Genomic DNA, 25,001 nt, shown 5'->3' with positions numbered 1-25,001 from the left:
TTCTTGTGTTGTTAAATTTAGCCATTCTGACAGGTGTGAGGTGGCATCTCATTGTATTTTTGATTTGTATTTCCCTGATGATGAGTGCTGTTGAGCATTTTTTTATGTGTCTGTTAGCCATCTGTGTGTCTTCTTTGGAAAAATATCTACTCATGTCTTCTGCCCACTTCTTAACTGGATTACTTATTTTTTGGGTGTTGAGTTTGATAAGTTCTTTACAGATTTTGGATACTAACCCTTTATCAAATATGTCGCTTGCAAATATCTTCTCCCATTCTGAAGGTCGCCTTTTAGTTTTGTTGATTGGTTCCTTTGCTGTGCAAAAGTTTTTTTATCCTAATGAAGTCCCAATAGATCATTTTTGCCCTTGCTTCCCTCGCCTTTGGAGACGTGTCTAGTAAGAAGTTGCTGTGACTGAGGTCACAGAGGCTGCTACCTGTGTTCTCCTCTAGGATTCTGATGGTTTCCTGTCCCACATTTAGGTCTTTCATCCATTTTGAGTCTATTTTTGTGTGTGGTGTAAGGAAATGGTCCAGTTTCATTCTTCTGCATGTGGCTGTCCAATTATCCCAACACCATTTGTTGAAGAGACTGTCTTTTTTACATTGGATATTCTTTCCTGCTTTGTCGAAGATTAGTTGACCACAGAACTGAGGGTCCATCTGTGGGCTCTCTATTCTGTTCCATTGATCTATGTGTCTGTTTTTGTGCCAGTACCATACTGTCTTGATGATGACAGCTTTGTAATAGAGCTGGAAGTCCGGAATTGTGATGCCGCCAGCTTTGCTTTTCTTTTTTAAGATTGCTTTGGCTATTTGGGGTCTTCTGTGGCTCCATACAAATTTTAGGATTGTTTGTTCTAGCTCTATGAAAAATGTTAATGGTATTTTGCTAGGTACTGCATTGAATTTGTAGATTGCTTTGGGGAGCATAGACATTTTAACAATATTTGTTCTTCCAATCGATGAGTATAGAATGTTTTTCTATTACTTTGTTTCTTCCTCAGTTTCTTTCATAAGTATTCCGTAGTTTTCAGAGTACAGCTCTTTTACATCTTTGGTTAGGTTATTTCTAGGTATCTTACAGTTTTGGGTGCAGCTGTAAATGGGATTAATTCCTTGATTTCTTTTTCTGCTGCTACATTATTGGTGTATAGAAATGCAACAGATTTCTGTATGTTGATTTTGTATCCTGCAACTTTACTGAATTTGTGGATCAGTTCTAGCAATTTTTTGAAGTCTTTCAGGTTTTCTACAGAGAGTGTCATGTCATCTCTGAATGGTGAAAGTTTGACTTCTTCCTTGCTGATTTGGATGCCTTTTATTTCTTTTTGTTGTCTGATTGCTGTGGCTAGGATTTCCAGTACTACATTAAATAACAGTGGTGAGAGTAGATATCCCTGTGTTGTTCCTGACCATACAGGAAAAGCTCTCAGTTTTTCCCCACTGAGGATGATATTAGCTGTGGGTCTTTCATATATGATGTTGAGGTATTTCCCTCTGTCCCTACTTTGTTGACGGTTTTTATCAAGAATGGATGCTGTACTTTGTCAGATGCTTTTTCTGCATCTATTGAGAGGATCATATGGTTCTTATCCTTTCTTTTATTAATGTGGTGTATCACATTGATTGATTTGTGAATATTGAACCACCCTTGCAGCCCAGGAATAAATCCCACTTGATTGTGGTGAATAATTATCTTAATGTACTGTTGGATTCGATTTGTTAGTATCTTATTGAGAATTTTTGCATCCATGTTCATCAGGGATAGTAGCCTGTAATTCTCCTCTTTTATGGGGTCTTTGGTTTTGGAATCAAGGTAATGTTGGCCTCATAGAATGAGTTTGGAAGTTTTCCTTCCTTGGATTGCTGTTTAAAATAGTAGTTAGCCATTCCAACATCTCAGAACATCAGTTTCAAAACAACTATTTGAGAATGTAGTTTAAGGTATATTGATTTTTCTATCCTAAATTACATCATAGGAAAAAGTGGAACAATTTATATAAATATTACCCACTGAGCTATTAAGGTAATAGAAATATAACAAAACTACAAAGTTAGACTTATTGTCATATTGTTTGTATGAGGCCACAATAAAACAACTTGCATTTTTGGCCTTCTAACTCCATTGGGCAATTTGGTCCATTCATCTACAGAAAATAACTCAGAAAAAAAAAAAAATTAAAAGTACTTTTTGAATATTTGTTGCATTTGTGATCAATTATTGAAAGTGTCAATTTTTACTTTAATATACCTCATTGGGGCGCCTGGGTGGCTCAGTCGTTAAGCGTCTGCCTTCGGCTCAGGTCATGATCCCAGGGTCCTGGGATCGAGTCCCACATCGGGCTCCCTCCTCGGCGGGAAGCCTGCTCTCCCTCTCCCACTCCCGTTGCTTGTGTTCCTGCTCTCGCTATCTCTGTCTCTGTCAAATAAATAAAATAAAATAAATAAAATTTAAAAAAACATATACCTCATTGGACACTAACGGTATTCATCTCACCTAGTTTTCTTCCTCTAACAACAATCAATTATTTTATAGAAGAGTTAAAAATAATATAGCTTGAATCAAAAGAATTACTTCCATATCAAAATCAGTGCTTTATAGCGGGAGCCTTTTCATATATTATTTTATTTTCACATATGTCCATTAGTTTTAAATCCTGAACTCAATTACTTGCAAAGAGTCCTGAGGGAACTCTAAGACCTTATCAATTGAATATTGAACTACCAGACTGATTCATATGTTTAACCCAGTAAGAAAAAGGCAACAACAGACTTGATCTTAACTGTTTTCCTAGCCTCAAAAATTATTTGAGCAAAATAGCACTTAAGGCTAATGGTTGCTCACACATTTTAGTCCACCATGAAAAAAAGCAAACAAAACAAAACAAAACAAAAAAACCAAGGGTCACACAGGTATATTTCTGTGTTCCTATAGTCTATGAAACCCTTCTCTTAGAACCAACCCCCAGCTCCTCCTCTGGAATACAGGCATTACATGGGTGGTGGGGTAGCTTGTACTCTCTTTTACCTCTTTTCTTTGCTCAATTGGCTCATATCCCCAAAATTATAATGTTTCCAAAAGAGATGAATGTTTTCACTTTTGAAGAAATGGATGAGAACTCTTCAGTTGTTTATTTTTAAAAAGTAAATGGAATAATTTAATGTTTGTGATTCTACTTCTTACTCTGAATAAGGGGCATTAGACCAAGATGATCTTAGAAAATCTTGATCACTCTAAAAGTGAGTAACACTGTTTCCGGTAAAGACTTCCTGATCATCGCATTTGATCCTGAAGGAGTATATAATTTTACACATGTGATTCACCTTGAAAGGAAGCATAGAGTAAAACCTCAGTCAGGTGGCTCTTTCTGTACATTCATTCACCCTACGAATATTTATTGACTGCCCCCTTCACGTGTGGCGCCAGGCTCTGCTGAAGATAAAGTGATGAGCGAAACAGATGCATTTTCTGTTCTAGTTAGGAACGCTTCTCTGGCTAACCAAGGTTTAAAACAAAAGCATTTGCTAAAATCCTACTAAAATGCATTCTTTCCTTTAGAAATATGGTACGTAGAAAGTGATCAAGGATCTCATAATGCCTCGGGATTTTGTTATGGGTGCGGTTCTTACCGAATACATGGTATCAGGCATTCGGTAGAGAACTGGAACATGCCATGCATGGATGTGAGCCTCACCAAGTCCATATGGGGAGAAGATGACAAGGACTGACCTCACAGGATGAAAGAGCCATTTAACAAAGGAACTGAGAAACTGGCTCACAGGCATCTCAAACTGCCTCTTTATCGCACACCTCAAACGTAATTGGTGCCTCTTTCAGCAATATTCCCCCATCCACTCTATAAAAGGGAAATTCAGGTTTCCATTAGACAAAATGGGACTCTCAGATAGTTGGCAAAAGCCGGTGACCTTCCCATACTGTTTGCAAATTAATCAAAAAAGCCTAAAAGCCACGAGTGACCTCTCAGAGGTTTATTGCCTCACCAGAGAAAACCAGTAATCCTGCCTCGGGGCACAACCAATTGGAAAGAGGGAAATTTCTCACAAACAGAAATGTGGCCATTTGCACCCAAGTGGTGAAAAGTGCACAAGGCTTCAGTTAACTTAATTCTAAGTCCAAGGCTTCCTCCCTGGCTAGTACCACCCAAGTGAGAAGTCAGGTGCAGACAGGATTTTTGGCAAATTGCCTAATGTATGGCAACAGATAATGTCTGTTTATCTAGAATCTGCACTTACATGTTTTCAGATGTCTCTAACATAAGCAACTGCACTAAATCTAGAACTCTACCCACCTCTACTTCCAGAAACATCTCTGACTTGAATAAAGCATCGAAAAGAGCCAAAGGCTTAAAGAGCCTGCCTACGCATGCCGTAAGTGGTTGAGTCATTATCTAGAAGGAAAGGAACATTTTCTTTCCTGGCTGATGACATAGGGTCATTTTTTTTTTCACACTAAGAACGCCCCCCCCCCCAAAAAAAAATCCTCAAAAACAAAAGTATAAGAGCCAGAGGAGACAAAAAGAAGCACGGAGACAAGGAAAGCTAGCTTCAGTCATGAGAAGTCGTCACTACAGAAGAGGCCTCATCACTGGAGAGAATAGCTTTGATTATTGGATGGTCTACGGAAGGATTAAGCAGCATGCATTCCGACAGCAGTGGAGACAGGACGGTCCTGCACTGGATTCCTAATGCATCCACTCAACACCTGTGTGCCGCTATCATTCCGGGCACGGTGGCGCTGCACAATGATGAGCAAAGGTGGCCCCTACACCGGGCATGCTTACGCCCAAGCTGGGGGCTCAGAAACACGAGCAGAGTGGCCAGACAATTCCTGATGGCTTCAGAGTCAGACCCATTACAGCGTGTGTCAGGAACTCAGGAAATGTGGTGACTCAGTATAATCCAGACATGCTTCACAGGGAAAGCAGACATTTACATTGAAAATGCATTGTATTTTCCCAGGAACAGCGGAGGGGTAAGGATATTCCAGACAGAAACAACTGCAAAGGCACAGAGTTCTGGAAAAGCTCAGCAGGCGGAGACTCCTTTTTATGTGATAGTAATTGGCTAGGGGACAAAGGCAGAAATTGGAGTGGAACACTAAGACTCGAGGTAGCAGGAATACGGATTCTTCCTATTATGTTTAGCTACCTATCATTGTTGCAGAAATCTTATCTCCCTCAGAGCAGGGTCTATATTTATCATTTACCAGTATATCCCCAGTGATATGAAAGGGGGTCAAAAATAATTGTCGAATAAATGAAAGCCCGAATGAGCTTCATTTGAAGACACAGGCAGGAAGAATCTCTTTTGTGTTTAAAGGGCGAGCAGCCAGCAGCACTTGAAGGTTCTGGAGGGAAGCCCTCAATTACCTGAAGCTTTCTGTCCAGAAGACCTCACCTGCCAAAGATGGTGGGAAATCTAGGTTTTCTGGTGTTTGTTGTATTGGCCGAAAAAGCACAAGAGTTTCATTTCCATATATTAATGTAACAATGAGTGAGATGCAGTGGGAAAATGGAAACACACCAGGCACTCAAAGAAAGAAATTACTACAGCAAGGCAATCATATCAGCGATTTCCCACACTGGAGCCTTGGCAGAGCTTGTTGCTTTGCTTCCTCATAAAGCTGCTTTTGCATATGGAGCTCTGCTCAGTCAGGAGCTTCAACAAAGTAAGGGGAAATTTAACAGATGTGAGGTTGTGTTTAAAAAGGGGAACTTTACTTCTTTAATCTTTCTTTTTAGCTGAATTGATTTGAATGTGCAAATCCCATTATAATGCACTGGGTTTGTTGTTTTCATAGAAAACAGAAACATCCTTACAGATCTCAGTCAGACTAGTGCAAATGGAATTTGGTGGGAGCTAGAAAGGGGTCTCTAATTATCTCTTAGCAACCATTACCATGGTTGCAGGAATTCCTCATTTTCTTATTAAATAAATAAATAAATAAATAAATAAATAAATGGAAAAGTAAAGAAAGCAAAGGATGGAAGTTTTTTGAAGAGGAAGGAAAATATGGTTGTCAGAATGCTAGTACTTTTGTCTTGGAAGAATTGTAAATTCTAGGCATTGATTGTGTTCAACTAAATTTGTTTTAGTTGATGCTCCAAGAGCACTTCTTGGAATAGTTTCCATTATTGTTGACACAAACATTCAAAAACTCAGTTTCTTTTAAAAAAAGATAAAGGACAATCTGCTTGATAATTTTAGAGAAATAAGTTAGTTTTTCTAGCCTTAAGTAGAAAGCAGCTGCATAGACTTATCTACTATGGTTTAGAGAAAGGCAAGTAATATTTCTCATTAAGTAGAAAATAGAGGATAACTTCATAATTTATTTCATTAGAATTTTGCATCTACTCTTCAAATGTTTAAAAGACAGGGAAATTAACAAAAAGGAAGCAATGCAACCAACAATACCTTTGAGGACACTCTTCTGAGTCTTGTAAACATAAATATAACCGCCCTTTATAAAATCTGGAGTGTTTAAGCAGTTCAGTAATAGAGTGCACTTCCTGCTAATGAATGAGGTGATGCATCTTTTTAATCACTGTGATTTAGTTAGAAAGGTAGTAACACAAATCCATTCTGAATCCTCCTCATGATTGTACACAACTTCCCTAGTGATCATCTAGATTTTCTCTGAACACAACTAGTGCCAAATTTAAGATCAGATTATGGAACGAAATTAAAATGGTATCGTTTTTACAAAAAAAAAAAAAAAAGAGAAAGGTCCAATTAATCACTGGAAAATGAAAAAAAAATAAAATTTTTAAAAATTAATTTTTTTTTTTTTAAAGTTTTTTTTTTTTCCCCCCAGAGTCACATATATACCCAGTGATTATTATGTTCTTCCAAGTCCAGGTTTACATTGTCTCTATACTTACCCTATGTCTTTTCCTTTACAACCACCACAATATATACTGGAAAAATATATCTTTAATTCTATTCTTATAATTAATTTTGTGGTTATTTCAGCTGATTGCTATAATGCAAATTTGAAGGTCAAATACTTTAATATACTATAATGACGTAATAATGTAAATATCTTGCAGGTAACACAAGAGAAACTCATCTTCTTGAGTCTGCCCACCCCATCCTACTATTTTCCTTTCTTACACATGTACACAACGTTAACCCATTTGCTTATTTATTCAACATTTATTCAATACCTACCAATTTCCGAGCACTGTATATAAAGTTAAATCAATTGCAATCCATCCCTTGAAGGAATTTCAAATGTAAAGGAAAAGCGATGAACACAAGCAAATAATGTAGCACCATGCAGAAAGGTGTAATAAAGACTAAAGCACAGTGCTGAAAGATGAGTCAGAATTTCCCAGGATGAAACACTGGGACAGGGCATTCAAGGCAGATGGCAGTGGGAGAGCAGAGCCATGGGATGGAGCCACATGTTTGGGGAAAGCAAATGCATACGGTTGGAACATCAGGTGCAGGGGAAATGAGAAGATGCTCAGGGCCAATTGAAGACAGATTACAAAGAGCCCCAGGGGGTCTCCTAAGTAGTTTTATATTCCTCATAACATTTCAAGGCCATTGGGTATTTTTAGACATGATCTGATCAATTTGTGTTTTAAGAACAATAATTCTTGTGACAATGTAGAGAATGGACTGAAAGGGGGACAGATTGCTGACGAGTAGTGTGCCAAGTGAGCATTGGTTCTTCATCGTCATTTTTTGTGTCTCATGCACACCAGTATTTCACTTCATTTATTTGACATCTACATAACAGATATTTCTTGAGGGCTTATCATAGGCCAGGCAATGTCCTAGCCCCCTGAAGTCCCTGCTCCATGGAGCCTGTATTTTAATGAGGGAGACACACAATGAACAAGTAAATGTGTAATGCCAAGTAGTGATCATGAGAAATTCTTAAAGGTATTTATTAATATCTGCTTTGCCAAGCGCCATGATATGTACTTAATTTAGAGATTCATAGTCACCATTACTTTTGTGAAGATTTTGAGAAGTTTAACTGATCTGACTGGGGTTTTAAAAAGAGGGGAGGGGAATTTCCTTTGGCAAATTTAACAGTGTTATTAGTTATGGATAATAGTCTTTGTAGGAATAAAATAGCTACGCAGTGAGCTTGCTATGCCCATACAACATACCGACACCAAGTAGGAGAATCTTGTTTATTAGGAACAGGCATATTATTCCTGCTTTGTTTCTCTTAGTTATGACCTTTCATTTGCTTGTTTTTTAAAGTAATTTCTGAGATAGTCGCTTGAACAAATGTAAAGGGTTTACATAGAAAAGATATTATTTGTGTATGAAGATAGGGTCTCTGCTTACATCTTTGTCCTCACTCTGAATCCACTTCATAAGAACGTGGTTCTGGAGCACTAAGCTGTTGGAAATAGAACGAAACAAATAAGCTCAACGACCAGGAAAACATTCTCCTGAAATAAAAGTAAAGAGAGTGACTCTGGGGTCTTATGTCTTCTATATTTAACTAACCACAATTTTATCTGTTGAGTAGAATTACAAACAGGCAAATTTTAGAACTCATGACCAAAAAGTTACTAGCTGACCTTACTAAATAGCAAGGCGCTGCCGCAAAAATTACGGACAGAACATATCTTCAATACGCCTCAAGTGGTTTAGTTGATTTATTATTGTGGGTAAAGATGATTGACACTGAAGAGAAATAAGAAAATGCCACTAAAGCAACTAAAGTGTGAAATGGGTGTGAAAGTTAAGGAAAGCACCGAGTACAGAGTAAAGCTATAGGAAAGATGTCCTTAAACAACCTTTTAAAACCGTTCTCTAGAGCTGCATACTCTATCTGGCTCCTGGGAGTTCAGTGTACGTTAGTATATTAAAGTCTCTAAAAATTCCTATAGCAAAGCAACCTCAAACCTTATTTAACCTGGTGTTCCCTGCAAGAGTGGCCACAGAACCTCTCTCTCTCTCTCTCTGCAGTCACCTCTTTGCATTTTATTTGCCTAGAAAAAAATGGGAAAATAAAACGTGTCCAAGAAAATAAAGGAAGTTTTGAATTAAGAAAAATGAGGGAGGAAGGAATGTTCTGATGATACTTCAAATAAATATGATAAGGAAAAGAAATATAAAATCAAGGGGATAGTGGTAGGAACATGTTATGTTAACAGGAGCCCCCGGAACCAGTAGCTCCAACAGTTGCCTACACTGGAAAGCCACAGAATCAGAGATTCTCAGGTTGGGTGGATCTTAGAGGTCATCCATCCCATAAACAATGCCTTCACAGGGTGCTTGTGCAAGCCATATTCAAACATAGTTGACATATAATTCAGACACCCCCTCATAATTATCTGTCCCTTTGAAACATGTGACAGTACGTGACATTTGAAGGTAACTTTTATCCCCATCACCACCAACCCCACCAGCGCCCTCAAGTTTTCTTTGTAACCCATGAATAGATGTTTATCTATTGATGACATGTCCAATTAGGGACATGAAATATTCTGATTAATAGAAAGTTAACCATTTGTGGAATTCCTATTTCAAAGAGAACACCATAAAATATACTTAAAACTGTACTGTACATAGTTGAACCTTTAATTGATCACTTTGAGCTTGTCCTATAAATAGAATTATCTATTGGATTGAGTTGGATTTACATTAAAGGTAGATTGTATACCTGAACTATCATTTTAGATACACACCTGGTAAACTACAAACTATACTAAACTGAACCCAAGTTATTTAAGCTTTCCTGCTAATTGGCTTTATTGTGGATATATGAAGAACTTGCAAACCTAAACTTGGATATGTTAAGTTTTACCTGATCGCTCTCCATCTGTGTGGCTGTGTCCCAGTCTGCTGCAGAATGGGACTAGGAAAACCTTGCATATATGATGTTATTCAAATAAGCAATATGTTCAGACAGGAGATTATTTGAAGAAAAGGAATTTTTGTTTCATTATGAAAAAGCTGATTTTTCTCAACACGTTTGGCATTCATCAACTCTCTAATGTGATAAAGAATGTCATTGTCATAAATAGCTGTTATTCATTTTCCTCTTATGAAAGATGTATAAAAATTGGTCAAAATTAAGTCATTTTTCTGATTGCTATGGACTAAAGAAGGCAACAGGGTATAGTTAAAAAAAAAAAGTACAAAAATTATAGTAAAAACATCTGGGCTGGATTCCCAGCTTCATTACTTAATGACTGTACTTATTTAATGTGTTTGTTTATGAAAAAGCAAAGAATTACCCCCTCCACCTACATCTCATTAGAATTATTTTTTATATTGCTTCTTACAAAATATCTCTTTAATTAAAGAAGAGCATGGTGCCCACTGGTTCTTTCAAGCTATTATGTGTGTTTCACATTCATAATCACAAATTCCATAGAACCTTCTGTGCCTCTTTGCAAATATTTCCAATCACTGAATTAAAATGCTATTAAATCAGGGCGCCTGGGTGGCTCAGTTGGTTAAGCTACTGCCTTCGGCTCAGGTCATGATCCTGGAGTCCCGAGATCGAGTTCCGCATCGGGCTCCCTGCTCAGCAGGATGTCTGCTTCTCCCTCTGACCCTCCCCCCTCTCATGCTCTCTCTATCTCATTCTCTCTCTCAAATAAATAAATAAAATCTTTTAAAAAAATGCTATTAAATCAGAATGGATCTTTGCTAAGAGATGGTCATCGTTAGCATGATGAGAATCATAATATTATTCAAGCTCTGTGGACGTAGCATTTTGGAACCACTGTAATAGGCAGACAGAAGGATATGCTCTACGCCGTGCTTTTCTATAGCCCTTGGCAGTTACCATGATGAGATGAGGTGTCCTGAAGCAGGAAATAAACACCTGAATTTCAACACTTAGTTTTCACTCATTGTTCTACAACCCCATTCAAATCACATCACTTATAGGGTTCTCAGTGCAGAGAGGTGTATACAAAGCGATCTACCATCTTTGTTCTGAAAGGATGAAACTGAAGGATTTTTTTTTAACATTTGGAATATAGTCAAAGAAAGAGACCAGTACTATGAATGGTTGTCCTTAAGGTATATAAAGACAGTATGAAGGGGAAAACTCATATGTCGGGAATAAAAAGAAGGTATTAAATAAAGATAATGATTCATTCCTATTTCCCTATATGAGAGATGAAACCTTTTCCACCAAATTTAGCTAGCCAAATAAAAGCATGGTGTTTCATGCAACTTGAGTCTTTGACTATGCACAGAGATTAGGGACTCAGAATATGACGTATGTGTGTTACATTACAGTGATGAAATGCTTGGGACAGCTAGCCAACAAAAGTGTTTTGTACCCTTATTAATTTTCCTGCCACATGGTCTTTTTTTTTTTTTTTTAATTTGGAGACTGTTTTAGTTTGGTTTCCGCAGAAGCAGACCTTAAGACCAGGATTTATGTGTAATCAGTCAGTTTGGGAGGTGAAGAACACACTGGAAGAGCAGTGGAGAAAGGCAGTCAATTAAAGGTGTATTTATCCCCAAAATTACCGTGTGGCGGGTGACTGAGGCTTAATCTCATTTGAAATTAATGTAAATTACTGGAGGATTATTGTAAATGTCATTTGAAATTAGTGTAAATAGAACACACATGTCAGAATCCTGTGTGGCAATGGCATCGGAGTATTTATGCACCAGCTCCCGTCAGTCACTGTGGGAGGGCTGCCAGGGAGGAGGGCTTCCACTCCCTGGCACTCCTGGCCTCCCGCCCCTCCCCACCATGAGCAACGTGGGCTCCAGGGACCAGAGGAGGGCCTAATGTCATGGCTGTCAGAGCAGCATGCGCCGGTCAGAGGATGAGGCTAGGCGGGCGGCCAGCCGTGTCTGACAGTTGCTGGTGTACAGACAAAGGACTTGAAGTCTTGAGAAGGACGCTACCCCAACATCTTCTGCTGGAAGTCTGCAGCCCTGCTGGGAGCTTCCATGGAGAGATCACATCACTGCTTTGAGAGGCAGCCATCCCTTTATGGGCAACTCTCTTCCTCTCCCTTTTCCCTAAAAATGAGTTTGTCCTAATTAGAAACTTTTATAATTTCTAACATCTCCAAGGTAGAAGGAAAAAAACTACATCTGTGTACGTGTACGTGTGTGTGTGAATGTACCCCTTCCACTTAAGACATCTGATGAGCACTCTCCTTCCGTCTTCTCCGTGAATCTCTTCTCACACTAAGTAGCCTCATTCCTTTGGTTCTGGGGTTCTTTATTTTCCTCTCCCTGTCTGTGAATCACACCCCCAGAAGGAAAAGTTCTGCTGTTTTCTCATGAGGCTGTAACTGCAGTTCATTTGCAAAAGCCCTTTGCCTTATGTTTTTCTTTTGCTGAAACTGAGGTAAACTAAACAAACTAAACAAGCTAAAGCTCATGTTTTTATCTAGAATAAAATATTTCGAAGCATCCTGAAAAATCAACATTCGAGAGACATCTGGAGGTTTGGGATTAGAGAGAGTGACAGGAGGTCCCCAACGTTGACTGGGCATCGTGTCCCCAACACCACCAAATGCCGAACTGTTGTGCTCATGTCTCGGAATTCTCTGGAACATGATAACAGATGGGAGAGGAATTTCCAGCTGACTTGTAAAATCAAAGTAAAAGGAAAACCAAAACCATTCATATTCAGGCGTGCCGTTGCAGGTCTCTAGCTTGAAGACAGTGTTCAGTGTCATGATGGCGGCTTCGTAATAATAGTTTGAGGTAATACACAGCAGCCCTCATCTGGAAAGACCCCTGAATGCTCTATAAACCACTGATACATAAAGGATTCACATAAAATTGGATTGTGGGTTAAAGGCCAAACTCTCATCATTTACAAGTCTCAAACTGATCTTAATATACTGTGTTTGTGGCATTTATATGCTAACTTCTGTATTCATCCACTCAGTCAATATTTATTTAACATCTGTTCTGTCTTTCAAATTACCTTGTTCTCCCAACCAGATGATACCACTTCTTAAAATCCATGGCATTCCCTTTACTCTGCATTTCAGTCATTTCTGTTTGAGGCTCATCCCCTTAAGAGATGAATTAAACACGCTTACTTAGGTCTATAAGCCGTGAATCTCCTTACCCTAAATTTATACATAGGACACATTTATTGAACTAAATTTATTTAAAGGTGAGGTCAAGGTGGAAAAGTGTCCTGGATTCATTCTTCCCTTATTTTAATAAATGAATAAAGATTTAGAAGTCGCAGTCATAAAGCTTATGCCATAATTTGTTAATGAAACAGTGCAGGGACTGCATCTGGCATTTACCTTATTAGTATACATAGGCCTGATTTTAGAATTGAATCATTTGACCAGCACCAAAGATATTTCTAAGCAACTGTTTCCTATAAAACGAAGAAAAAAAATTATCAAAGGCATCAGTTAGTCCCTTTTCTTAAGCGTTTTATTCTCATAAAGGTGGGCTCCTTGGAAAGTGTATGATCAGAGAAACTTGTATATTCTTCCTAACCCGTCTTTAGAACTCTGAACGGACACTTGATCACTATTCTTTGTCCATTTGCATCCTCTGTTTCTTTTAAGAAGATGAAAAGAATAGAGATGCAGAGTCTCCAACATTTTTCTGTCTTTATGAAAGGCCGTAATTAGTTATTGCAACCAATTCCTCATCGTAGGCTTCATTTTCCCCTAACAACTGGGCCAAACCCACTTGTCAGTCACTGTGGGAGGGCTGCCGGGGAGGAGGGCTTCCACTCCCTGGCACTTCTGACCTGGCCTCCCGCCCCTCCCCGCCATGAGCAACGTGGGCTCCGGGGACCAGAGGAGGGCCTACCGTCACGGAGATTCGGGTGCTGGCCATCAGAGCAGCATGCGCCGGTCAGAGGACGAGGCTAGGTGGGCGGCCAGCCGCGTCTCCCACGGTCGCCGTTGGTACAAACAAACCCATGCTGTTAATATTCGTATCTTTCACCTCACTATTTAGTTTCCTTCTTTATAAAAATAACATCAGAAGTACAGAGACAGAAGGTTTGGCCCACTTTCAAAGTCAGTCACTCAGATTTGTTGTTTTTGAGTTTTTTGTTTGGTTGTTTTTTTGTTTGGTTTGGTTTGGTTTTTGTTTTGTTTTTTCCTTCTTTTGTTTTTTGTGTTTTACACACAAGACAGTCTGCACTTTGGTTGAGGTGGTGATAGCCATGTCAGACCACACCCACGACACCATCAGTTTCACACAACCATTAAAACTTTTTTTAAGCGAACAACACTCTGGGTGCAGGACACTTTACTATAGAGTATTGGACTATACATTGGATTTTTTTTTTTTTCCCACAAAGAAACTTCCATCTAGTGTTGGATGCTTGGCAGAGGGACCAAGATCTGGCCTTAACCCCTGGCCCGCCGTGGTCAGGGTGAGAGTGTTCAGGAGTTTGTATGGCACATTGGTTTTTCCCCAGCAAGGATCTGGCTCAGCAAAAACGATGTTCTCTCTGGCTTCCCCAGCCAGGTAAATAAATCCTCAGATCACTGCTCCCCGAGGCCCCAGTTCCCATAATGCTGATGCACACCAAGCTCTGCAAGGCCTTTTCTGCCAGGATTTTTGTCACTTTCGGCTGCTTGTGGTTTCTATAAGTCCTCATCCCTTGAAAACATATTATATAAGCTTGAATTTATTGCAGTTCTTTGCTAGGCAATCTGGAACTGACAGTCATTTCCTTGTGGAGGCACCAAGTGCAGAATTTCTACTGGTTCTCCATCTTTTTAACATTTACAAGTGTTAGCTCTTTGCAGTGACTTTAGGAGCGGGAGAGGTTATGGACTGCAGCCACAGAGAAATCGCAGGCTGAGAGCCTTGAGAGAGAAGAGGCAGGATGAGTGTGAGGGCTTGCAGAGAGTGCAGGAGGCCGACCCCGTCACCCCAGCGAAGGTTGCGGTGAACCCGCAAGAGAGAAGTAAGGAACTGTCCTGGGGCAGCAGTCCCTGCTGAGGTCCAGTAGCGGAAGCTCTGGCAACTCTGCAAGAGCGTACCCTGAGCACCAGCCATCAAGGGTTCCTTGACAGTTCTCTTCTGCACAAGCTCCACCTGAGATTCCCAGAGAATCCGAGGGCTCCGGCCTCCTCAGCCCGGGCTAAATCACTCAGGTTTGGGTTACCCAGCATGATGACTAATTACACGGTTTCTTTCCAGGACTTTCTTTACGATCCCATTTACACATTGCTTGTCCTCGTCTTCGTGGTGAGACTGTCGAGGGATGTTCAGTTTTAGACAGACTGTGGACTAGCTGAATCAGGCAATAGGAAAGAGAAAGACATGCTGTGTAAAACATTGCACATGCGTAGTGGAGCTTCCTGGAGAATAGAGAAAACCTTCAGGAGCCAGGAAGGAAAGGCAGCTGTGCCCACGGAAGTTGCCAGCTTGGGCAGCCTGACTTGGGGGTTGATGCTCACCCGAGGACAGAAACTTTGGGCTCAGCCAAGGCAGTAAGTCTGCACTCAGATCCGACTGAAAGCCACACTCTTGAGGGGTGACACGGCAGTAACAGAGAGGACTAGACAACAATCTGCTACCTGCACAAGGGATCACCTGAGTGTTTTCCACCTGGGCCAGGCTCCGTGTGGTGGGGCTGACAGCCCCGGTGAGAAGTGGTCATCACAACCCTCGTTAGGCGGTTGTGAATTGAATCTACGTTTGTACCGCACACTGGGAGCTGGGAATCAGTGATGGCAACATTGCAGTGCCTGCTGGAAGCAAACGCAGACATCTTCGAAGGGATGTTTTCAGGGATATTGGTAGAGAATTTCCCAGAATTGTTGAAGGGAAATCCTCATACTCAGGAAGCACAACAAATCCCAAACAATATAAACAAATACTAAGAAGTAAAAATCCAAACTCCGTTGTAGTGAAACTGCAGAGCCATCAGGATAAAGAGGAGGTCTTAGCTGTGACCAAAAAGAAACGATGAGATGAGCAGAGACTCCATTTCACCAGTGGCCTTGTGTGCCAAGCTCTGTTTTTGAGCACAGTTTGTACTGGATTTTTAAAAGGGTTTTCCTTTATTTTATACACAAGCCACCCATTTACAAAGAATTATTTTTAGAGGATCTTAAAACACTAAAAACAATTTAATTTTTTCTTTGATGATGAAAGTACATGAAACTCATATATTGTGTTGTCCCCTTTGAGGAACCAATGAAGTTACAGAACTGCTCATCAGTATCTGTCATCAGATGTTCTCTCATTGAAGGAATTGTCAATTTTGTAGAAAACAAGAGTTTTATTTCTGTGTTAGAACTTTCTGAATTGCTAATTCCTGAAACATACCTAAAAACATTCTTAGGAAAAAAACTAATGAATCTAGCAGAGAGAAAAATTCTCTTGATGTTGTTTTGTCTTTATTCTGTTGATTATAATAAAATACCGTTCTATCCATATGCAGGTGGGAATTAACTAGGTATTCTGTAGTATCAGAGACATCTCAACACAGATACTGTGCCTTACAAAAACCTTGCTTGCTGCTCAGGACAAAAATACAGTCTACTCATAGAAAATCATTCTTAATAGTGGAAGACACTTAACAGCTTATCATACATTTCTACAAATTATCAACAAATTAAAGAGGTCTATATTCTTTGGACCAAAATAATTTTAGTTTCTTATGTTTGTGTATATTCTTTTATATATATATATATATGAATATATATATATGAACCATCAGTTTGTTTTAAAACCATCTCCTTCTCTTTGAGGGAATTATAGCGTAGTAGTTTTTTGAACAAAGTTTACTGAATGAAAGATCATTTATACAGCATGATTGAAATTAGCGTGTTGGGTTTTTTTTTTTTTACTTTAATCACAGTTTTTAAGGTAGCTTAGGAATTTCTTCTGGTTATAAGGAAAAGTATAACATTTTCTCATGTTTCCACATGGAATTAGGTTAAAATAGTTAAAATTCTATTTTTAAAAATATCCTTCAGTAAAGTTAAATTGGTTTTCTCTTGTTTCCTTCTATTTTCACAGATTGTGAGCGTTGGGAAGCATGTAAAAGGCTACCATTACATCATTGCAAACTTGGTAAGAGCTCTCTATTTTCTGTTTTTCAGAAGAATTACTCAAGCGTTCCAGATTATTTTAACTGTGCTTTAAAATAACATTTCAGTAAATGAATAAATTACATTACTTACTAAGCTTTTTATAACCCCTAAGATAAGTTTTTTGTTACAGTGGTTATTATATTTCTAACACGCAACTTAATATATGTTGATGCAGACTAGCTTGACATCTGCCAAAGTGAACTTTAAAAGTAGTTATGATGTTTGCTTTACTATGATATCACCTGCCAAATTAAATAATGGCCTTTTCTCTGTATAAATGATAAATATACCACTATATGGATCAAGATTGCCAATACTTAGGATATCACAAGGATGATCGAACTGATGACCCATGTCCTCTGATTTTAAGAAAAGCAAGATTGAAATGGCTATATAAGGAAATCTTTTGGTTGCGAGTAATCCATAGTTTTTTAGATTATGTCAGCTTTTCATATATTATATATAGATGGTTACTGAACAAGATACATACACTAGTATAAAATCCTGCAAGGACTAAGGCAGGTCCTTTTAGATTTCTTGTCAAGGCTCACCAAGTATTTCTTGTTAACTCTGCAGTGTAGAGGGAAAGGAAGCTACACAGAGTGCCATTCTCCTTGCTTCATTAGAGCACCGTCTGGCCCAAGGGCTTGATCTCAGATGTGGTTCATTTTAGCGAAGTTAAGAATGTTTTCTCCTTTTTCTCTTTTCCTACCACATATTTCTTTGGTCAGGGTCTTTTGCTTAAGACAGGAAAAGAACCAAAGGCTGCAAAAGAGATTCAGATTTATCCATGAGTGGGCCATCACCCTCTGACACAGGAATTTTTAGTGGATGGATCACACTATGGAATTGAGATATTAAAATTCAGCAATAGACTGTCAAATTCGTATGGTAAAAGATTACCATAAGTCACCATCCGTAACTTGTGCATATCTGCATTATAATATATTGTATCAATTATACTTTCTCGACTTATTCATTTATCTCTAAATAACTGTGATTTCCAAAACCAGAATGAATTTTGTTTCATTGGGCCAATCAACAGCTATTTCTTGAGAACTATTGCATAGGATTCCCAAATAGGAAGTAAATCCATTATCAAAAAGAAAGATTATATTAATATAGTTAATGTTGAAAGACTGAATGATTTCCTCCTAAGATCAGGAACAGACAAGGATGCCCCCTCATCATTTATGTTGAATATTGTACTGAAGCTTTTAGCAAGAAAAAGAGATAAAAGGCATTCAGATTGGAAAAAAAAAAAAAAAAAGATTTTGTGAATAGAAAGTCCTAAGGAATCTAATAAAAAATAAGGAATCTTAATTGGATTCCTAAGGAATCCAATAAAAAAATCTAATATGAGAACTAATAAGTAGATTCAGCAGGGTTTCAGGATATAAGGTCAATATAAAATTTCTGTATTTCTGTACACTAGCAACTAACATTCTGAGAATGAAGTTAAGAGAATAATTCCGTTTATAACTTCCAATTACAATTTACAATTAATGAGAAACTGCTACTTCACCAATTCAGCAGGACTCTTTAGTTGGAGCTCCCGAACTTCCCTCCTCCCCCAGATACACACAGAGTAGTCCCTCTGAGAGAAATCGAGAAACTAGCTCAGTGACTCCTACACGTCAGGCAACTAAGAAAATAACCCCCACTGAAATGAGTAGGAAAGGCTGAGACACACTCTTTCCATAAAAACTGTACCCAGCACAGTACCAATCAAGAGGGCATCCCCAACTCCCAGCTTCTCCATGAGCAGCAGAGGATTTGGACCATACATTTAGCACCCCAGCTTTTAAGGCTGTCACTCAAGAGACAGGCCCCCAAAACACCTACCTCTGAAAGCCAATTGGTTATACATCCACAAGACCCACAGGACTACAGAAACCATTCTTAATGGGCTCATGAGCATTCACTGTTAACTATCCTCACAGGCCTTATTAGCACAGAGGGAGCAGGCAAAAATGCCCATCTCTAGTCTGTCCCTGAAAGGAAATTGACTACCTACTTTACAATCTGCTGCTGAGAGTCCATATGCAAGAGTCTGGCTGCATGCATTAAGGAACTGGCTGTGATCCCCCATGGAGCCCAGGGGAGCTGATGGGCATTTCTGTCACCTTCTCCCTCTGGCTCACTCCCACTATAAAACCAGGTTATCATCCTGTCTCTAGAAGAAGATTGTACACATGCCTGGTGCCCTGCGTTTGACTGTTGCCACTCAAGGGATGACTGGATCTGATAACCAGTGGAGCTTGCATTCACAAATCCCACAGGACTGTAGTGAACAGTGAGGCAGTTCTTAACAGGCATGCAAGAGTGCTCACCCAAGTATCCCCCCCCCCCAGGGCTCATTGGAGAGGGAACTGGCAAGTCTTTCCCTGAAATGGGTTTGACTATATATTTCACAAGCTGTTTCTTGAGAGTCGGTCTTAAAATCAGCCTGCATCTAGGTGCTGACTGTGATCCTTTCCTTTGGAACACTGTCAGGTCCCTCAACTACTAGGAGCCACTAAAAAAAAAAGAAGGCTGTTTGAGTAATCACATAGATTTAAAAGACAACCAACAGTTTAGCCCATGCTGATTTGATGAGGCTCATCTCTATACGACTCCAGTGTGTCTAGACTGGTGGAGCTGTCTGTATTACCTAATGTGCAGAAACCAACCCACACGGGAAATCAAGAAAATGAAGAAACGAGGAAATACATTCCAAACAAAAGAACAAAATAAATCTCCAGAAACAAATCTTAACGAAATGGAAATAAGTGGTTTACACAAGAGAGTTCAAAATAACAGTCATACAGTTGTTTGTTGAGGTCAGGAGAACAAGGCATTAACAAAGTAAGCATTTCAACAAAGAGTTAGAAAATATTTTTTAGGGCACCTGGGTGGCTCAGTTGGTTAGGCGACTGCCTTCGGCTCAGGTCATGGTCCAGGAGTCCTGGGATCGAGTCCCACATCGGGCTCCCGGCTCAGCGGGGAGCCTGCTTCTCCCTCTGACCCTCTCCCCTCTCATGCTGTTTCTCTCTCTCTCTCAAATAAATAAATAAATAAAATCTTTAAAAAAAAAATTTATAATAAAAAAAAAAGAAAATATTTTTTAAGAATACCAAACAGAAATCACAGAGCTGAAGAATACAATAACTAACTACAAAATTCAGTAGAGGTGTTCAACTAGACTAGAATAAGTGGAAAGAAAGATCAGCCAACTTGAAGACAAGGCAGTGGAATCTACCCAATCAGAGAAGCAAAAAGAAAAAAAAAAAAAAAGAAAGAAAGGACTGAAGATAGCTTAAGGGACTTAGGATATACCATCATGGACCAACAGATCTATTATAGGGCTTCCAGAAGGAGAAGAGAGAGACAAAGGAGCAGAAAGCTTCTTCAAAGAAATAATGGCTGAAAACTTCCCTAACCTGGGGAAAGTCATATAAATCCAATTCCAGGAAGACCAAAAAATACCAAATAAGCTGCATCTTAAGAGATACACACCAAGACACGTTACAGTTAAGTTATTCACAAATTGAAGACAAAGAGAGCATCTTAAAAGCAGCAAGAGGAAAATAACTTGTTACGTACAAGGGAAGTACAACAAGACTATCAGCAGAACCTTTATAAGAAGGGAGTGGGATGATATATATATTCAAAGTGCTGATAAGAAAAAAACTGCTAACCAAGAATATTCTACCTGGCAAAGTTGTCCTTGAGAACTGAAGGAGAGATAAAGAATTTTCCAGACAAGCAGAGACTAAAAGAGTTGATCATGAATGGTTTTACAAGAAATGTTAATGTTTCAAGCTGAAATAAAAGGACATAAGTTAGTAACATAAAAACATATGAAAGTAGGGCGCCTAGGTGGCTCAGGCAGTTAAGCAACTGTCTTTGGCTCAGGTCATGATCCCAGGGTCCTGGGATTGAGTCCCTCATTGGGCTCCCTCTGCTCTTTGAGGAACCTACTTCTCCCTCTGCCTGCCACTACCCCCTGCTTGTGCTCTCTCTCTCTCTCTCTTTCTCTCTCTCTCTCTATATATATATATATCAGATAAATAAATAAAATCTTTTTTTTTTCAAAGATTTTATTTATTTATTTGAGACAGAGAGAACGAGAGAGACAGAGAGCACATGAGAGGGGGGAGGGTCAGAGGGAGAAGCAGACTCCCCGCCGAGCAGGGAGCCCGATGCGGGACTCGATCCCGGGACTCCAGGATCATGACCTGAGCCGAAGGCAGTTGCTCAACCAACTGAGCCACCCAGGCGCCCCTAAATAAATAAAATCTTAAAAAAATATATGAAAGTATAAAACCCACTGCTAATGGTAAGTATACAGAAAAATTCAGAATACTCCAGTATCGTCATAGTGGTGGGTAGATCACTTCTAACTCTAACATAAAGGTTAAAAAACTAAAATATTAGAAGTAATTATAACTATAATAATTTCTTAATATATACACAATATAAAAAGATGTAAATTGTGACATCAAAAACAAAATGTGGGAAGAAATGTGTAGAATTGTAGAGCTTTTGTATGCATTCAGTTTAGTTGTTAACAGCTTAAAATAGACTATTATAGCTATAAGATGTTTTATTAAAGCCTCATGGTAACCACAAAGCTAAAACTTATCATAGAAGAAACACAAAACACGAAGAGAAGGGAATCAAAACATACCACCTCAGAAAATCATCAAATCACAAAAGAAGAGAACGAGAGAGAAGTGAACAAAGGAACTACAAATCAACTAGAAAACAATTCACAAAATGTCAATACTAAATCTGTTCCTACTGACACCTATTTAAATGTGAATGAACTATATTCTCCAATCAAAAGACATAGAGTGGCCGAATGAATTTTAAAAAGAAGGAAAGAAAGAAAAAAAAGAAAAGACCTAACTCTGTGCTGCCTACGGAGACTCATTTCAGCTTTAAGGATACAAACAGACTGAACGTGAAAGAAGGGAAAAAACACCAGGCAAATGGAAACTGAGGAAAGGAGTAGCTATAGTTGTATCAGACAAATTGACTTGAAGCCAGAAACTATCACAAAAGACAAAGGATATCATTTGTAATGATAAAAGAGTTAATTCATCAATAAAATACAACATTTATAAATACTTTTGCACCCAACAGCAGGACATCTAAATATATAATAAAGCAAATATTAACAGATCTGAAAAGAAATATAGCAACCCAGAAATAGTAGGGAATTTAAATACCCCATTTTCCTTTTTTTTTTTTAATTAAATTCAAGTTAGTTAACATATAGTGTATTATTAGTTTCAGGGTAGAGATTAGTGATTTATCATTTGCATATAACACCCAGTGCTCATTATATCAAGTGCCCTCCTTAATGCCCTTCACCCAGTTACACCATCCCCCCACCCACTTCCCTTCCAACAACCCTCAGCTTATTCCCTATAGTTAAGAGTCTCTTATGGTTTGCCTCTCTCTCTGTTTTTATCTTATGTTATTTTTCCTTCCCTTCCCCTATGATCATCTGTTTTATTTCTTAAATTCCACATGAGTGAAATCATATAGTATTTGTCTTTCTCTGACTGCCTTATTTCACTTAGCATAATATACTCTAGTTCCATCCATGTCATTACAAATGGCAAGATTTCATTCTTTTTGATGGCTGAGTAATATTCCATTATATATACACATGTGCGTGCACGCACATACACACACCACATCTTCTTTATTAATTCATCTGTCAGTGGACATCTGGCCTCTTTCCATAGTTTGGCTATTGTGGATATTGCTGCTGTAAACATTGGGGTGCATATGCCCCTCTGAATCACTATTTTTGTATCCTTTGGATAAATTCCTAGTAGTGCAATTGCTGGGTCGAAGGGTAGCTCTATTTTCAACTTTTTGAGGAACCTCCATACTGTTTTCCAGAGTGGCTGCACCAGCTTGCATTCCCACCAACAGTGTAGGAGGGTTCCCCTTTCTCTGCATCCTCTCCAACATCTGTTGCTTCCCGAGTTGTTAATTTTAGCCATTCTGACTGGTGTGAGGTGGTATCTCATTGTGGTTTTGATTTGTATTTCCCTGATGCCTAGTGATGTTGACCACCTTTTTATGTGTCTGCTGGCCATTTGTATGTCTTCTTTAGAGAAATGTCTATTTATGTCTTCTGCCCATTTCTTGACTGTATTTTTGTTTCAATACCCCATTTTCAATAATGGCTAGATCCTTGACACAGAATATTCAAAAAGGAGACATGGATTTAAACTGCCTGTTGGACCACACGGGCCTAACAGACAGCGACAGAATATTCCATTTAAGAGCAGCAGAATATACATTCTTTTCAAGCACATACAGAACATCCTGCAGGATAGATCATATGTTAGGCCACAAAACAAGTCTTCATCAATTTAAGAAGCCTGAAATTATATCATGCAACCTTTCTAACCACATAGATATGAAGCTAGAAATCAGTTACCAGAAGAAATTTCAAAAGTATGCAGATACATGGAGATTAAACAAATGCTCCTAAACAACTAATGGCTTAAATAAGAAATTAAAAGAGAAATAGAACAGTTCCTTGAGAAAGTGAAAAGGGGGAAACATAACATACTGGAACATGTGGAATAGAGCAAAAGCAGGTCTGAGAAGGAAGTTCATAGTGATAAATGCCTACATTAAGAAAAAAGAAAAATCAAATGAACAATCTAACTTTATACCTCAAGGAACTAGAAAAAGAAGAACAAACTAAGCTCAAAGTTTGTAGAAGAAAGGAAAAAACAAAGGTCAGAGTGAACATAAATGAAATAGAGACTAAAAAGACAATAGATCAATGAAACTGAGAGCTGGTTTTATGAAAAGATAAACAAAATCGACAAATCTTTGGACTAAGAAAAAAAGAACACTTAAAATAAGAAATGTAAGGGGGCGCCTGGGTGGCTCAGATGGTTAAGCGTCTGCCTTCGGCTCAGGTCATGATCCCAGGGTCCTGGGATCAAGTCCCGAATCGGGCTCTCTGCTCCTTGGGAGCCTGCTTCTCCCCCTGCCTCTCTCTCTCTCTGTCTCTCATGAATAAATAAATAAAAATCTTTAAAAAAAAAAAATAAGAAATGTAAGAAGATACATTACAACTCATGATACAAATACAAAGGATAGTAAGAAAGTGCTTATAAACAATTACAAACCAACACATTAGAAGAACCCTAGAAGAACCAGATAAGTTCCCAGAAGTACACAACCTACTATGCATGAATTATGATGAAAAAGAAAGACCAATTAACAAGTAAAGAGTTTGAATCAGTAATCAAAACACTCCCACCAAAAAAGTCTAGAACCAAATGGTTTCATGGGCAAATTCTACGAAACACTAAAAGAAGAATTAATACCAATCCTTTTGAAATTATTCCAACAAATAGAAGAGGAAGGAACACTTCCAAAATAATTTTAAAAAGCCAGTGTTACATTGATACCAAAGTCAGACAGGGACAGTACCAAAAAAAAAGTAAATTAAAGGCTTATATTCCTGATGAATGTGGATGCAGAAATCCTCAACAAAATATTAGCAGATCAAATTCAACAGTATATTAAAAAGATCATACCAAGATCATACCAATATCAAGAGTGATTTATCTCAGAGATGTAAAGATGGCTCAAAGTCCACAACTCAGTCACCGTGATACACCACATTAACAAAAGGATAAAAACCACATGATCATCTCATTAGATGCATAAAAAGCATTTGACAAAATTCAACATTATCTCATGATAAAAACTGGGTATAGAAGGAACATAACATAACAAAAGCCAGGTATGACAAGCCCACATCTAACATCATACATCAATGTTGAAAAGCTGTAAAAGCTTTTCCTCTAAGGTCAGGAACAACACAAGGATGTCCATTCTCACCACTGTTTTTCAGTGTAGTACTGGATGTCCCAGCCAGAGCAATTAAGCAAGAAAAGAAATAAAAGACATCCAAATTGGAAAGGAAGACATAAACTGT

At 38.6% G+C, this 25,001-nt stretch overlaps 1 protein-coding gene across 3 annotated transcripts in view; it reads left to right on the top strand.

Annotated features, from left to right (window-relative positions):
* Window positions 1-25,001, top strand: part of GRIA4 (glutamate ionotropic receptor AMPA type subunit 4) — a 367,043-nt gene that overhangs the window by 263,620 nt on the left and 78,422 nt on the right. For all 3 annotated transcript variants that reach the window (XM_021696567.1, XM_021696568.1, XM_021696569.1), the window contains exon 5: window positions 16,956-17,009. In XM_021696567.1, coding sequence (XP_021552242.1) covers window positions 16,956-17,009 — 54 coding nt within the window. The remainder of the gene's footprint in view (window positions 1-16,955; window positions 17,010-25,001) is intronic.

This window comes from Neomonachus schauinslandi, chromosome 11, assembly GCF_002201575.2.
Source record: "Neomonachus schauinslandi chromosome 11, ASM220157v2, whole genome shotgun sequence".
NCBI classification, from domain to species: Eukaryota; Metazoa; Chordata; class Mammalia; order Carnivora; family Phocidae; genus Neomonachus; species Neomonachus schauinslandi.
This window is presented reverse-complemented; position numbering and strand designations above follow the sequence as displayed.